This window comes from Phragmites australis, chromosome 17, assembly GCF_958298935.1.
Source record: "Phragmites australis chromosome 17, lpPhrAust1.1, whole genome shotgun sequence".
Classification (NCBI taxonomy): Eukaryota; Viridiplantae; Streptophyta; class Magnoliopsida; order Poales; family Poaceae; genus Phragmites; species Phragmites australis.
Window position 1 is genome coordinate 3642121 of NC_084937.1, and position 15950 is coordinate 3658070.

Genomic DNA, 15950 nt, shown 5'->3' on the forward strand with positions numbered 1-15950 from the left:
TAAGTCATAAATGACATTGCAAAAGAAAACAATGTATTAAGTGTTGTACAACAAAGTGTAGTCAATTAAGGGAATTTTTCAGAGTATTTCCTATTTACATACTTTACATATTTTAAGTGTGACGGATAATCATTGGCAGATAAGCATGAAAAAGGCTCTGCCCTGCACCCTTGAGTGCATTTGGCATCTATAAAATACATTTCATTTTTTTGTTGTTTGTCACGTCTCGTGTATTTCTATTATATTTAATTCTAGAATGTGAATTTAGAATTTAGCGGAGACATTTAAAAAATTGAAGAAAGAATCATGGAGTCATTTTAATCCATTTTGAATTGCTCAAATATTTTTCATCTGTTATGAACTCATGCTTAACTATACAAATTCTTTTATTCTTTGACAAAAGTTTCGAGACTTCAGGAAAATTATTATTTTTGTTTTCCAATTTTTAATTTATTTGGACATGATTAAAATTTGGGATATTCCTTGAGATGAACCATCTACACTCAACAAATCGCCTTGTCCTTCAAAGTACTATCAGCTCAGATAGTTTGCCGATCTTTTTTCCTGGCAGATAATCACAAATGCTCTGTTTTCACCAACATACGTCTGACAACATTGCAACACACGATGTAGTAGATAACTTGATAAAGGAGTTATTCTAGTAACTGTTTTTAATCAATAATGTTTACATCTTTTGATGGATAGGACATGCTAGCTACACCTTGATACATTACTGGCAGAAAGATATTATAAATGGGTACAAGGATTTTGGACGCCACAAGTACATACAACAGGACTCATAACTCTTGCACCCTTAAACATGGGCTTGATGGTGTCGAGAACCTTAATAATTACTATGAAGAGCAGCCTATAGGTTACAACCATTCCACATAGCACTGCAAGGTCCACCCATTTTGAGTGCCCCATCTCCACTTCAAATAACTTAGTGATAACTTGCTCACCACTAATCGTTTTGTCTCCTCCTTCTTGGTTATTTTGGAGTACCAAACCCAAGAACTCATTCTTGTAAAATCCCTGGAGTGCATACTTATGGAAAGAGATGTAGGAGACTGGGTACTTCCATACTATCTTTGGCAGTTTACTAGGCATTTGGAAGAATCCACAGTTAAGCAACATAAGACCTTGTATTCCAGCACCAGTGATGGTACCCATAAGAAAGTCTGGCACGATAGCGGCTACTATCATCATAAGGCCCTCAACTAGCATTGTGCACGAACAAAGCACAAGAGTAAAATAGGCGAAATGGTCAATTCCTCTCTGTAGACCAGTAAGATAGTATGCTATTGCACCAGGTAGTACAGCGATGAAGACAAGATATGGTGTGGCTGACAGAGAATTTGATATCACAAATGTCGACACACCGTAATGTCCGTTCAGTCTCTCGCTCCTGAATATCTGGGTACCATAAACAAGATCACAAATGAGAGGATTGGCACATTTGGGCATATATTATATCCTATTTAATGACTTGTACTATGCATCCATATGAAGACATATGAAGGCTTCATAATAATAAGGTTAATATGATTCTCTCGTATAAATCGGTATTTAAGTAAAAATATTTGAAAAATAATAATAATTAAGTGAATAACAAACTACCTCAAGATTCCATCCATATTGACTTAACCAACTAATTAATGTCTCAACCAAAGTTCCATCAACTAAGGTTGAACCCTCAATCTTAGTTCCCACCACTATGATTGATCATCCTCAACTATAACTCCCACCATCACAGTTGGCTCGACTAACCACAAGACGTTTCATCTCGTTTTGCCAAGCATCCAAATTGGCCGACGGAGAACTCTTACACACAACCAAGGTGTGCGATAGGAATCCACTACAAAGCATTTACAATGCCCCCTCTCAACACATGTCTACCCGTTAAGGTTTCACTATTGTGTGATTTCACCTCAACAACAGAAGCCTACTCTTGCGCCTTTTGGACCTTAAGATATTATCCATTCACCGCTCTTCTAACTAGTCTACACCATATAGAGAATAAGCAAATTACTTGGGTTGGCTTGTCTCATACTAGACTTGTAGTGGTACTGTAGACACAGAAAGGTCATCCTACGAATTAGTTCTTAGATTTGAGCAAGACTACCACTTCCCCATCCATACCTCTCATCATACCACCTGCTCTAATCCCTATACCATATTGCTAAAAAAATTTATTCCATAATATTTTATCATTGTTGCATACGACCATTATCAATTTAGTAGAGTAGTTACCATGATCACCATCCTAAAAGCAAGGCTAAGCATCATCTGCCCATCCATAACCCAAAACCATACTATAGCGACAAAGATAATAAGGGAAAAATTAGGGTAAAGCCTAACTCTTGGGATTTCTAATAATTTATAGCATGCATGTTTATGAAACAAAACATTTGTAAAATTGGCATAAAAATAATCAAGAACATAACTTGCTTTCACTGAACTTAGTTGGGTCTTCAAAATCCTGATCCTACAGACCTTCTAGCTCCTCCTGAAGTTGACATCTACTCGCAACATACGTAGAAAAACAACAACACATAAACACCAAGATCCAAAAAGAACCAAAAATCACACATCAAACATCATCACTCACAAGATTACACTATTTTAGATAATTCAGCGAAAGAACAAGTCAGAACTGTTATGTCCCAAATTCTTAATCACGCAATTAAGCATAATCATGCTTTTTAAGCATTATGTTTAATTTTGTGTAATTATAATTTGAAATATTACTGCAATTCGTTTGAAATCATTTGGATGAGAGAAAGAAATCCGGGGGAGAAAAGAATTGAATTCGCAACGAAAATAGACTCATTTCTCTAACACATGGACCCCACGCCTCACCCACTCTCCAACCACTCAAGTGGCAGCCCCCACCTGCCCACTCTCTCTCCTCCTCACTCTCCCCCACATCCCCACCCGAGCTCCCTCTCCCTCTCACTCCCCTCTCAAGCCTTCTCTCTATTTCTTCCAAAATCCGAGCTCTAGAGAAGGATTGGAGGTAACCATGTGGTACCATTGCATTCTAGAGCTCATAAGCTACTCATCCATCCAATTCATTTTTGAATTCCCGGAGGATTTAAGTCGTTCTTGGCTCATTTTGGTGTTTACGGTTAAAACAAGAAGAACACCGGAATTCTTCGTTTCCCGAGCATTTCCTCCACTTCCCGACGGTCACCCAACTCCACAAGCATCTTGAGTAAGTCTCTTAGGCTTCCCATGGTAAGAATTTATGATTTGGTTGGTCGATTTCGTGTTTTAGCAAAATTCATGAGTTTTTGAGGTTTTGGACCAAAATGAGGATTTAGATGAGATTTGATTTAGGAATTGAGTTTCTAGGTGGTTAGTTGAGTTCTAGACTCTCTAAACTCTCTCAAACAAATCCCCCTTTGGAGTGGAAAAGATCGTAAATCGATTTGGCAAAATTTTCTCTCAAATAGGAGCATTCTGAAAAGTCCGGAACCTCCGAAAAATTGTCCGGAGGTTCCGCAGTTTGGAACCTCCACAAAAAAGTGCGAAGGGTCCGCAGTTACTGTTCATCAGACGCGTAGATGCTTGTAAAATTCATAATTAATTCATCCTTACTCCAAACGATGTGAGACCAGATGCGTTAGCTTCGTATGAGTATGAACTACGTGTTAAAAGTGTTGGAACTCCATAAAATACTTTTGATAATTGATGAGTTAATTAAATATGTTTCCGCTTGTTTAAATCACCGATAATCAATACTATCTCCGAAAATTGTGAAACCACTTGGACAATTCATGTTTTGTGCATCTTATGGCATGAATTGTTGCATTTCATCCATACTCATGGAATTGCGCGCGTTATTCTTTTTAGAGAATGCCGATCTGACGATCCTGACGAGCGAGGGCGGTCCGGAGGCACCCCACCTTTCTGATCCGGGGCAACAAGGCAAGCAACTAACATATTTCACCCATGTCAAATTTGAAAGTCTCAATTGATGAATATGCTTATATATGTATGCATGTGTCGGGTACCTTTGGGTAGAACCTATACCGCTTGCATCTTTCTACCTTGGTCAATTGTTCAAGTAATTTCCTTGTAGCATAGAGATGGTGTTATGTCTAGGCACGAGTACGATATACATGCTTAGTAATGCTTAGGTCTTTTGGTAGAAGTCGAACGACGGTATTTTCCGTTGTTCGCGAGCATAGGGATTACTAATGATTACAAATGCATGCTGATGGTGAGATGGTTGGTGAATGGTGAGTATGAGACGAGATGTGGGCGATGTTAGGGGTGTTGTCTGCCTCGGTGGAAAGTCCAGGGGGTAGGTCAGGAGAGGAAACCCGAGCACCATAGACCGCTTGCATCGTTTAAAGCCGATCGTCGGGGTTATTGGCTTTAGCACTTACCTTACTCATGACATGCCGATCTAATGGTAAGGCAAGCCGAATACCTTTGCAGTTGTGGCTTTGTGGGCGTGAACATCGACGGTGTGAGCGGACGGGCTTGTAAGCGATACTAGTTTGCTCCGGGAGTAGTTCTAGTATCGCCGCGCCCAGCGATGCATGCCTCACACGGTTCGGGCTGGTTGGGAAAGGTTGACATGGGTACCTCCTTGTGTGCACTTTAGCGGGTGGCACAAGCCGTATCATCCTCGAGTCGTGTGGGTCCAGGAGTATCCTCCTGCAAGGTGTATAAACAGTTCGAACTGCCGCACTCTCGGTCATGAGCATGCTATTGTTTCATCTACACCCGGTCGTAAAGTTCTCGTTGTGGTTTGTGGATTATGGCATGAGGTTGATGGTTGGGCATGTGATTATGGTCTGGGTATGGTGGTTGGTGGTTCGAGTTGGCATTTGTTCAAATTGATATACTTGTTGCTACTTTTATATATGCTTAGTTGTTGGTTATGGCAGGGTAGTTTCATGTGTGTTGGTTAAGTTAGTTGCTCACACCTATGCCTAGGATGCTTACCGCTTAATTAACTTACCATGTTTAACCCTTGCTACTAGCCAATGCATGATCCTTGGAGTTGAGCTATATATATGTGCTCTATATTGTGTAAGACTGGCGAGTATCTTCGTACTCAGGGTGCTGCCCTTAAGTTGATGCAGGTTCGCAGGTCGGCGAGGAAGAGGCGGTGTTTGGCTACTTTGTGCCTACCGATCAGGGTGGCGGGCAGGAGTAGCACACTCTACTCCGAACTCAGTGTTTTGGTATGGAGCCTAAGGGCATGTGGCTCCATATCCTTTTGTTGTATAGCTTTTAGTCTTCCGCTGCTTAGTTCTTTTGCTGGTTAGGAGTTGAGCAGGTTTTAGTCTTCTCATATCTTTCTTTTGCTGTAAATTGTGATAACTTGTTGCATGCTTAATATTTGTAATATAAATGTTTATTACTTACTCTTTATTAAGCTATGTTGTGATGCACTATGTTGGAGGTATGTGCTCCAATCCTTGGGCACAAAACACGTGCTGGGACTGCCAGAATGGTATTTGGGTTAATCGTCGAGGTTGGATTATGAATAATGATCCGCCTGATGATTAATTTGAATACTGTTTGGATAGGTCCTCACAAGAACGGAGCTATAGTTGAAAAGTTATGATTTTTAAAGATTAAAATAGGACTAAAAAGATTATCTACAGATGAAATTATGTTGCTAAGAATTTTCTTGAATTTTTCCAAAGCCATCTATGATTTTTTTAGGATTTTTCTAGATTTTTCTTGCATTTATTTGAATTATAAAACTATTTAAAACTATTAAACAGAATTAAATAAACCTTTAGAATATTATCAGAAATTAATTTACTATTTATTATTATTTTTGAAAATTATTTCTATACTAAAAATATTTATTGTGCAATATTTAACTATTATGACATCATCGAAGCAATTAAAACAATTAAAAAGAAAAACAAAAGCTTACTAGGCACGTGACACTTCATGATTGGCTACCAAAAGGTTATGGCCGATCTAATCTCAAACCTTGGTTCTGGATTGGATGGCTCACAACACTTGGCTCTCATCGAAACGGTGGCACAATGGTGGAGACAGCTTCCGCGGTGGCGCATCGCCGGACCCTCAAAGGAATAGCGCTCCGGTGACCCAAACTCGACAGTGAGCAGCGAAACTCGAACACATGCTTATGGGAACTCACCTAGACTCTTGTTGAAGCTCGGGGAAGACTCTAGCTAGTTCTCCTTGGTCGGCGCTGTCGACAAAGCTCTGGTGACAATCGGCGATCAAGCTTGCCTCTGGAAGCTTCCTTGCACTCCTGTGGTGCTAGAAAAACCGTCGGCGGCAACAATTGGGCTACAACGACCGGGATCAACAGCGGTGGCTTCCTTCACCGATGCGGCGGCAGATGAAGCTATACAGTACCTCTCGAGCTCTAAAATCGATCGTTGCTTTGGGATGCTTTATACCTAGAAGAGATAGTGTTCTTGGGTGATTCAGACTTGATTTGAATGGTGATAGGGTCCATTTGAACTCGGTTTGAACTCAAATCCATTGAAGATAAGGCATCCTTGGCCGTGATTCTTGCTTATTTGTAGCTGGTGAGCTTCTAGAAGACCTTCGCCTTCATATGTGCGTTGGTTTTGCTCCTTGGCCCATGGCCAACTTGGATTTCCCCAGTGGCATACCTCGGTGGCGTGAGAGATTGAGGGAGAGGGAGAGCTGGAGGTTGAGGATGCCTGGGTGGGCTGAACAAACGAGATGGGCTGTGGCCCAGAGAAAGGAGAAGAGAGGGTGACAGCTGGGCTAGTTGGATCAGGTCAAAACTGAGATAAGAGGGGTCAGAGAGGTGAGCTTCGGCCTATTTCATTCAAAAATCTTTTCCTTTTTCCTTCATGTATATACACATGTATATTAAACTTATACAGTATATATACCACATATATATATATACATACTAGCTCACAAAATCAAGTAATCAAATATGTACACATATATGCACTTAGGATTATTTAATTTTGCAAATTCTTTAATTTCTTTTGAAAAAGATTTATATTTTATTTGTTTTAGGATTTTGGGCTGTTACAAAACCTACCCCCTTTAAGGAATCTCATCCCTGAGATTCAGGCTGATCCCCAAACAAGTGAGGAAAGTCTTCCTTTAGCTCTTCTTCTCATTTCCAGGTTGCTTCATCTTCAATGTGGTGAATCCATTGTACATTGCACATATGTATGACCTTTCTCCGAGTCACACGCTCAACCGTCTCCAAAATCTTGACGGGATACTCCGAATAGGTCAAATCCTCTTGTGGTTCTACTTCTTCCAAGGGTAATCATTCCTCTGGTACTCGCAAACACTTCTTCAACTGTGATACATGACACACATTGTGCACATCCTCCAGCTTGGGTGGCAGTTCCAACTAGTTGGCCACTTCTCCATGTCTAGCACTCACTCTAAACGGTCCAATGTACCTAGGTGCCAACTTGCCTTTAACCTTAAAATGGAAAAGTCCTCATAAAGGTGAGACCTTGAGATACACATAATCTCTAACCTTGAAAGTTAACTCTCAGCGTCGGTTATCCGCATAACTCTTCTGTCTCAATTGGGCTATCTTTAACTTTTGTCGTATTGCCTTGACTTGCTCCTCAGCTTCCTTGACTATTTTTGGTCCAAACACTTGACCTTCTCCAGTCTCACTCCAATGCAGGGGTGTTCTATGCTTCCTTCCATATAATGCCTCAAATGTGGTCATCTGTAAACTGGACGGATAACTGTTGTTATATGAAAATTCTGCATGCTGCAAGTCCTTGTCCCAACTGTTACGATTTTGAAGAGCACAAGCTCACAACATATCCTCAAATATTTGTTTTATTCTTTCTGTTTGTCCATCTGTCTATGGATGATATGTTGAGCTAAAATTCAACTTCGTATCCAATGATTTATGAAGTTTCTACCAAAATCTTGAAGTGAATTGGGTCCCTCGATCCGACACTCTTCTCTTTGGAACTCCATGTAGGCACACAATCCTAGATATATATAACTCTGCTAACTTATCTCCTTTATAAGTTGTTTTGACCAAGATAAAATGAGCTACCTTCGTGAGATGATCCACAATGACCCATATTGAATCATAGGCTGATTAGGTACGAGGTAAACCGACTACGAAATCTATCCCAATTTCCTCCCTCTTCCATTCTGGTATCTTCAGAGGCTATAGCAGTCTTTCTAGTTTCTGATGTTCTGCCTTCACATGCTAACATACATCACACACTGCCACATACTCGGCTATTTCTCGCTTCATACCAGGCCACAAATAGCGGTCCTTCAAATCTTGGTACATCTTAGTACTGTCTGGGTGAATAGAGTAAGCTGACTCATGAGCTTCTCTTAAGATTATCTTCTTAAGCTTTTTCTGGTCCGGTACACAGATGCGCTTGCCAAACCAAACTATGCCTTTCTCATCCTTCGAGAATTTTGGGGCTTTTCCTGCTTTTATATTCTCTTTAATCCTTTGATATTTTCATCTTCTGCATGTCCCTTTCAGATGTCCTTATCCAAAGTAGGTTCCACTTCCATGGTTACTAACTCTAAATCAGTGACAAAACCTAGGTTAAGATGTCGGAATTCTTCAGACAAAGTCAGTTGAGCTTCTTGCAACATAGTCATAGTATTGTATGCTTTACGACTTAACACGTTTGCAGCCACGTTTGCTTTTCCTGGGTGATAATGGATTCCTACATCATAATCTTTGATCAATTCTAGCCATCTTCATTGCCTCAAGTTAAGATCTGTTTGGGTGAATAAATACTTCAAGCTCTTATGATCTATGTATACTTCACATCTTTTCCCAAGAAGATAATGCCTCTATATCTTTAAAGCATGTACTACTGCTGCTAACTCCAGGTTATGAGTTGGATAATTCTTCTCATGAGTCCTCAACTTTCTTGAAGCGTACGCTACCACTTGTCCTTCCTGCATCAAAACATATCCAAGACATTGTCGAGATGCATCACAGTATATCGAAGTTCTTCTGAATACCAGGCAACACTAGCATTATAGCTGTAGTTAACTTTTTCTTAAGCTCATAGAAACTTGTTTCACAAGCGTTTGTCCATTCATACTTGTTTTCCTTCTTTAGCAATTCTGTGAGTGGCTTGGCTATCTTCGATAATCCTTCTTTGAAGCAATGGTAATAGCCTACTAAACCAAGAAAACTTCTCATTTTTGTAACACTAGTAGGTGATCTCCAATTTAACACATCTTTCACCTTGCTTAGGCTACTGCAACTCCTCCGGTAAATAGAATGTGTCTAAGAAATGACACTTCTATTAACCAAAACTCGCACTTGCTAAGCTTAGCATACAGTTGATGTTCTCTAAGCTTTCCCAGAACCATTCTTAGATGTTCCTCATGTTCTTCTTCACTCTTAGAGTAAACTAGTATGTCATCAATGAACACTATCACGAACTTATCCAGATACTACATGAAAACTTTATTCATGAGGTACATGAAGTAAGCCGGGGAATTAGTTAATGTGAATGACATGACTGTAGACTCATACAATCCATATCGGGTGATGAATGCTGTCTTAGGTATATCCGATTTCTAAATCTTTAGCTGATGATAGCTTGACCTTAAGTCTATCTTTGAAAACACTCGAGCTCCGGTAAGTTGGTTGAATAGATCTTCGATTCTGAGTAAGGGATACTTATTCTTTATGGTGACATCATTAAGTGCTCGATAATCTATGCACATCCTTTGACTTCTATCTTTCTTTTGCACAAAGAGCACAGGTGCTCCCAATGGCGAGGTACTAGGGTGAATATAATCCCTCTCTAACAACTCTTGTATTTGCTTCTTTAGTTTGGCTAGATTGTTAGCGGGCATCCTATAGGGTCTCTTAGCTACAGGCACAGTTCCAGGCATAATGTCAATTACAAACTCAATATCTCAGTCTAGTGGCATACCAAGCAGTTCATCTTGGAACATGTCTGGAAACTTACATATTATTCGTATCTAGTCCACTGTCAATCCTTCAAGATGGTTCAACTTGCATTGCTCTGCTGATGGTGTGTCTGCCATGAACTCTACCTTGACACCTTCTTTGTCTTCCAAGGTGACTGCCCTTCTAGCACACTCTATCACTCCTTTGAACTTTTCTAACCAATCCATTCCAAGGATCACATCGATTCCATCTGATTCCAAGACAATGAGATTGGCTGGGAATTCTAACCACCTTAATTTAAGGTATAACTTAGGGCAGATGAGACTAACTCTCATTTCTCCACCAGGTGAGCTAATTAGCATCTTATGTTTCAAGGTTGTTATTGGCAAATTATGCTTGGCCATATATTTGGATGTAATGAACGAATGCGAGGCTTCAGAATCAAACAAAATAGGTGAGGGGCTTAGTTGATAAAGAACATATGGAGCACAACATCAGGTGCATCCTAAGCTTCTTCTATGGAGACATGGTTCACATGTCCTTTACATGGTTCTGTTGAGCTCTGTTGGGCAGTGCAGGTGTCTGATACTGATTACGGTTCTGAGTTGGATCAGGTGTCTTCGTTGGTGTGTCCAAGATGAATGGAACCGGTGTCTGGTTTTGCCTCCTCTTAGGACACTGATTGGCATAATGTCCAATCTCATGACTGTTGAAACATGCACGTCCAGTTGAGGCTTGTGGGTTAGGGTTCTTGGCAGGGGCTGGTGTGTTGTAGCTGGTGTTGGAGAAAGACTGCTGGTTCACAGGACAAGGTGCTGGTGCTTGAGGTCCAAACTAAGTGGATGACTGCTGCTATCCCTGGGTGCGTATGCGAGAGTTACTGACTGAGTGTTGTCCTTGTGAAACCATTCTTCTCTTACAATCTTTACTGAGCATACGACGTTTGTCTTCCAATACCAGTGCTTTGTTTTCCAAGTGCTGAAAATCCAGGTAGTTATGGGTGCTTAACTAAGCTTGCATCCCATAAACCAATCCGTCCAAGAAACGCTCTTGTTTCTTCTCGTCAGTGTCTACATTCTTTATTGCATACCTTGAGAGTTGAGTAAACCTGTTGACATACTCATTCACTAACATGGACCGTTACTTCAGGTAGCGAAAGTCCTTCTTCATCATAGCAATAGTGCCTGCGGCACATGATGGCGGCAAAAAGCTTCCTTAAATTCTGTCCAAGTGACTAACTCCAGGTCCTCATGGGAATTGCAGGAAGCATCTCACCAGTCAGCTGTAGGACCGATGAGCTGATGTACAGCATACAGAACCTTCTCACGATCGTTGCATTGGGCGATCAACAATTTCTTCTGAATTATTGTAAGCCAATCATCTACATCAAGCGGCTCAGTGGTGTGGAAGAATGTGGGTGGCTTAGTCCTCATGAATTCCCCCAACTTAGATTGGTTGTGGTAGTGGGGCTGTAGTGACGGCTGATTCTGAGTAGTCTATTACATGTTGGTTATTGCTTGGGCCATCCCTTAAGATCTGGGTTTGCTTAACCATAAGTTTCTCCATAGTCATCGGAGGTGGTGGTGGAGGCGGGATTTCTGGCTGTTGCCACTACTTTTGATGTTGCTCTTGGTGTTGACCATCTAGCAGAGAAGAGCATAGATAAGAGGAAGGCATGAGATTCTAGGAAGAAGTCTATGTTGTAGAGCTTGGTTTTACTTAAAAAAAACTCTTATTGTATTTATTACTATTATCATCCATACTTCTAAGATGTGGATGCAAACAGGGTGCCTAAGGGCGATCCTACAACTCACATCTGACACTCACAAACAAAAAGATCCATAAGAACCAAAACTCCAAAACAACCTAAACAACACTACTGATTGATCTCTATTACTCTAACAGGGGACTCCCTATCTAGTAGAGAAGGTGGGGTTCTCCATCCGAGTCACTATCTATGTACTTTGATCCTGAGTTGGTGAGAGGTTTGGAGCGAGCTCTCTTGCTTAGGGGTGACATTGGTGTAGGAGTGAATTGTCACATCCTGGAATCGTAATAACGTAATTAAGTCTAATTATGCATCATTAGGGTCATGATTAATTTTGGAGCAATTAATTTTCGCACATCAGAGCACTTCGATTTGAGTCAATCGGATGAGTTAAAATGGACTCTTTCTCTAACACATGGGCCCCACCAGAGTGGGCCAACCACTCTCTCCTTCTCTCCACATGGGCAAAAGCCCACTCCCTCTCTCTCTCCCTCACTCCACTCCCGTGCTCTCGCTCTTCCTCAATCGGCCAAGACAAAGAGAGGAGCTCCTCCTCTCACTCCCCTCTCAAGCTCTCTCATCTCCCTTGGATTTCACCATCAAGATTCGAAGTCGAGGTATGCATGTGCTATCCACGTGTTTCCTAGCTCATGAGCTTCCTATCCATCCAATTCATTTTCGTTTTCCTGAAGGATTCACGATGATTTTGATGCCTTTTGGTGTTCATGGTTGAAGAACGAGGATCATTGTCATGGCCCAGAATTTCCAAAACATATAATTAAGTGCTAATGGACGTCATTAGCATCATTTGCTTGGTTTTGAGCAATTTTAGGCATGCAATTTTTAATTAAATAAATTGTAAAAATCAATATTAGTTGATGCATTGTTAAGCAACTCACCATATTTCTATACAACATAGGGTTGGAAGCAATTTTAGAAATTAGTAGGTGCCTAGAGGAGAATATCAATGAATTTTCCCAAATTTTTGGGAATTATTTTAAAGGCATAAAAATTAACACAAGTTAGAAAAGCTTGCCTCTTTGGAGAATTTTCATTTGAATTTGGTGCAAGCTTTTTGGGTCAAACAAGGTAAAATGGATTGTTCATGATTTATAGAAGCCAACAAAATTTGTTCCACAATTTTTAGACCACAGTAAGGCCTCCACCTTGATAACCAAAGTAGTGAAGATATTTTTTTGCCTGGCGGTTACTGTTCATCGGCCCCACCTGTCATCCCCTTCGCACGCACACCGCCTCTGCTCCCCCTTCTCCCGCTCTCACAAAGCAATGCGGCGCCGCCATCCTTGACTTCGGTGGCCACCTCCACGTTGCCGGCCGAAAGATCAGCCCCAGTCCTTATCCTCCCCTCCCCGCTCTCTACTTTATCTCTCTCTCTGCTCCTTCTCTCGCGCGGCCGAAAAGCAGAGCGCAGAGCACTCGCACAAGCATCGGCCGCTGGCAAGAGTCACCGCGCCGTTGACAGTTTCCGTCGAGCCCGAGCCCCGTGGAGCCGCAGGGAGGAGCGCCCCGAGCTCCTCCGCCGTTTCCCCTCCTTCCCCGGCCGTTTCCCGCGCGGATTGGAGCCGCCCGCGCCTTCTTCCCCGACGACGGCAACCGAGCTCCGCCGTCTTCCGTCGCCCCGCTGTTCTACAGCCTCACCGACCTAACCCGCTGCACGGTGAGCTTCCCCGTGCTCCTGTACACCTTATGCGCGCGCCGTTTTCTCTCTGTCCCGTCGCCGGCGCGGTGTTCCGCGGTGGTTGAATCGCCGCCGCCTCCCCACGCACGCCGCCGGTCGGGCCGCCATCGAGCTCGTCGGTCGGGAAGCGAGCCGTTAGCTCTACGCGCTCACATAGAACGTATTGGTGTGCTCGGCCGGGCTTATTGCGTCGCCGTTCGCCGTCGGCGTGTCAAAGCCGTGCCGCCGCCGTGCTAGTTTTGCCCTCGCCGCCGCTCGCCGTGCTCCGGCCGTCGCCGGCGTCGACGTGTGCCCCCACTGTGATCGCGTGCTCGCGCTAATGCCATTTTTGCCCTCGGCCAAGCCGTGCAGGCTGCCGCTCGCCGCCGGCAGCCACCGCGAGAGCCGCCGGCCGTCCTCCAGTGGCGCGCGCGCAGCTGCAGTGGCCGATTTTGACTTCGGTCAAGGGAGCCGGCCCCACCGGTCAGTAGCTGGGGCTGGGCCGGTGTCGGTAGAAAAAGGCGTGGGCCCATTTGAATATTAGAGAAAAATCGGAAAATGCGAAATTGGATATTTGTTTAATTGGTAAATCGGCTGATAGCTTGTATAATGCGTAGAAAAATGTATATAACTCCAAAATTCATGAAACCAGTTTTGTTAGGCTTATATGATCATTATCTACATGTTAAAAATACCAGCAGCCATGAAATGTGTTCAGGGAATTATTGAATAAATGAAGCATGTTTAAGCTTTGATAATTCATAATTAAATCTTGGTAGCTCCAAAATTGATGAATCCAATTTTGTGAATCTTGCTAAATTGTTTCCTGATCAGTAAAATATACACCCTCATGTTAAGCATAATTAACTTTCCAGTTTGGTTTAAGCTTTGGTTTATGCTTTAAAGTATTTCAGGAAATGTTTAAATGGTTAACGCTAATTGCAATTAGGAAATATTTGATGTTTTAAGCGCAAGGCATAATGCATGTCACCTCCGTTGTTGCATGGCTTTCATACTCATCATTGCACGCGATTATTCTTTTAGTGAACTTCGACCCGGCGAACGAGGCTGTACCCGGAGGTTCCCGCAGTGGTGATCGTGACTCGGGTAGCTGTGAGCAGCAGCTAGGGCAGCAAGGCAAGCATCTATCATATTGCACCGTGTCTACTTGAAAATCTAATATGTTATCTACGCTTATGTATACATTGCATGTGTCGGGTTCCGAGTTGGGTAGAACCTATGCCTATGCATTCTTCCATTTCGGTCACGTGTCATGAGTTATTCCATTGGAGCCTAGTGGTGTCGTCGCGGTCTAATTTTAGTTCGCTATGCTTAGTGGTACTTAGGCTTTCCGGTAGAAGTCGACGACGGCGTCCACCGTTGTCGCGAGCCTAGGACTTATTACTTGTTCACACTTATGGTTGTGTTGATGATGAGTCGGTTTGGTGAGTGGTGAGTTGAGACGAGGTGTGGGCGGTGTTAGGGGTGTCATCTGCTCACGAGGAGTCCTCAGGCAGTTCGGGGAGGGAACCCGGACACCGTAGACCGCTTGCACCGGTTAAGCACCGATCATCGGTGTAGTCGGTTTTAGCACATACCTTACTCACCACATGCTGATATAATGGTAGGCGAGCCGATTACCTTCGCAGACGTGGTCATGTGGGCCTCGTCATAGATGGTGTGAGTCCGGTTTGAGTCCGGGCTTTTAGCGGTATTAGTTTGCTCGAGGAGTAGTTCTAATACCGTCTCGCCGAGCTATGGTTGATCCACATGGTTGGGCCTGGTTGGGAAAGGTTGTCACGGGTACCCCCTTGTGCGCATCTTACCGGGTGGCACAAGCCGTATGGTCCCTGTGTCGTGTGGGTCCAGGAGTATCCCCCTGCAGGGTGTATAATCAGTTCGAACTGCCGCGCTCTCGGTCATGAGCATCGCTATCGCTTATCTCCACCGAGCGACCATATTTTGGTCGTAGAGTTTCGATATGGGTTGTGGCATGGTTGGATTGGGGTGGTTTGGTCGGTATGTGGTCGGTGGTTTGGTGGTAATGGTTTACTTTTATACACTTGTTTACATATCTGTTGTGGTCAGTTGGTTGGCAGAGTTTGAGTCGGTGGTTGGTTAAGTCAGTTGCTTACACCTAGAGTCTAGGTTGCTTACCGCTTAATGAACTTAAACATGTCTTAATCCTTGCTACAGCTTTAAATGCATGATCCTTGGAGTCGAGAATATATATACTCATACTGTGTAAGACTTGCTAGTACCTTCGTACTAAGGGGTGCTGCCCTTAAGTTGTTTTCAGGTTCACAGGTCGGCGAGGAAGAGGCAGTTTTCGGCTACTTTTTGCCTGCCGATCCGGGTGGCGGGCAGGAGTAGCACATTCTACTCCGAACTCCGACGCTTTTGGTATGGAGCCTAAGGGCATACGGCTCCATACTCTTTTGTTGTATAGGTTTTTCTTCCGCTGCTTAGTTGTTGCTGTTCTTCTTTTGTTGTAAATTGTGGAAGCAGCTGCGTGTTTAATAATTGTAATCCAGTTTAATTACTTGCTCTCTATTAAACTGTGTTGTGATATTTGAGTTGGAAGGCATGTGTTCCGATCCTGGGCACAAAACACGTGC

The 15950-nt window shown here is 42.8% G+C and overlaps 1 protein-coding gene across 2 annotated transcripts in view; it reads right to left on the minus strand.

Moving 5' to 3' along the window:
• Positions 1 to 653: 653 nt before the first annotated feature.
• Positions 654 to 15950, minus strand: part of LOC133897545 (ABC transporter G family member 1-like) — a 39066-nt gene continuing 23769 nt past the window's right edge. Inside the window, exon 8 of one of the 2 annotated variants that reach the window (XM_062338307.1) lies at positions 654 to 1416. In XM_062338307.1, the coding sequence (XP_062194291.1) occupies positions 748 to 1416 (669 nt within the window). In that variant the 3' untranslated portion in view covers positions 654 to 747. Of the gene's footprint in view, positions 1417 to 11822; positions 11931 to 15950 lie in introns of those variants that run through there. The other variant, XM_062338310.1, reaches the window with a different exon arrangement.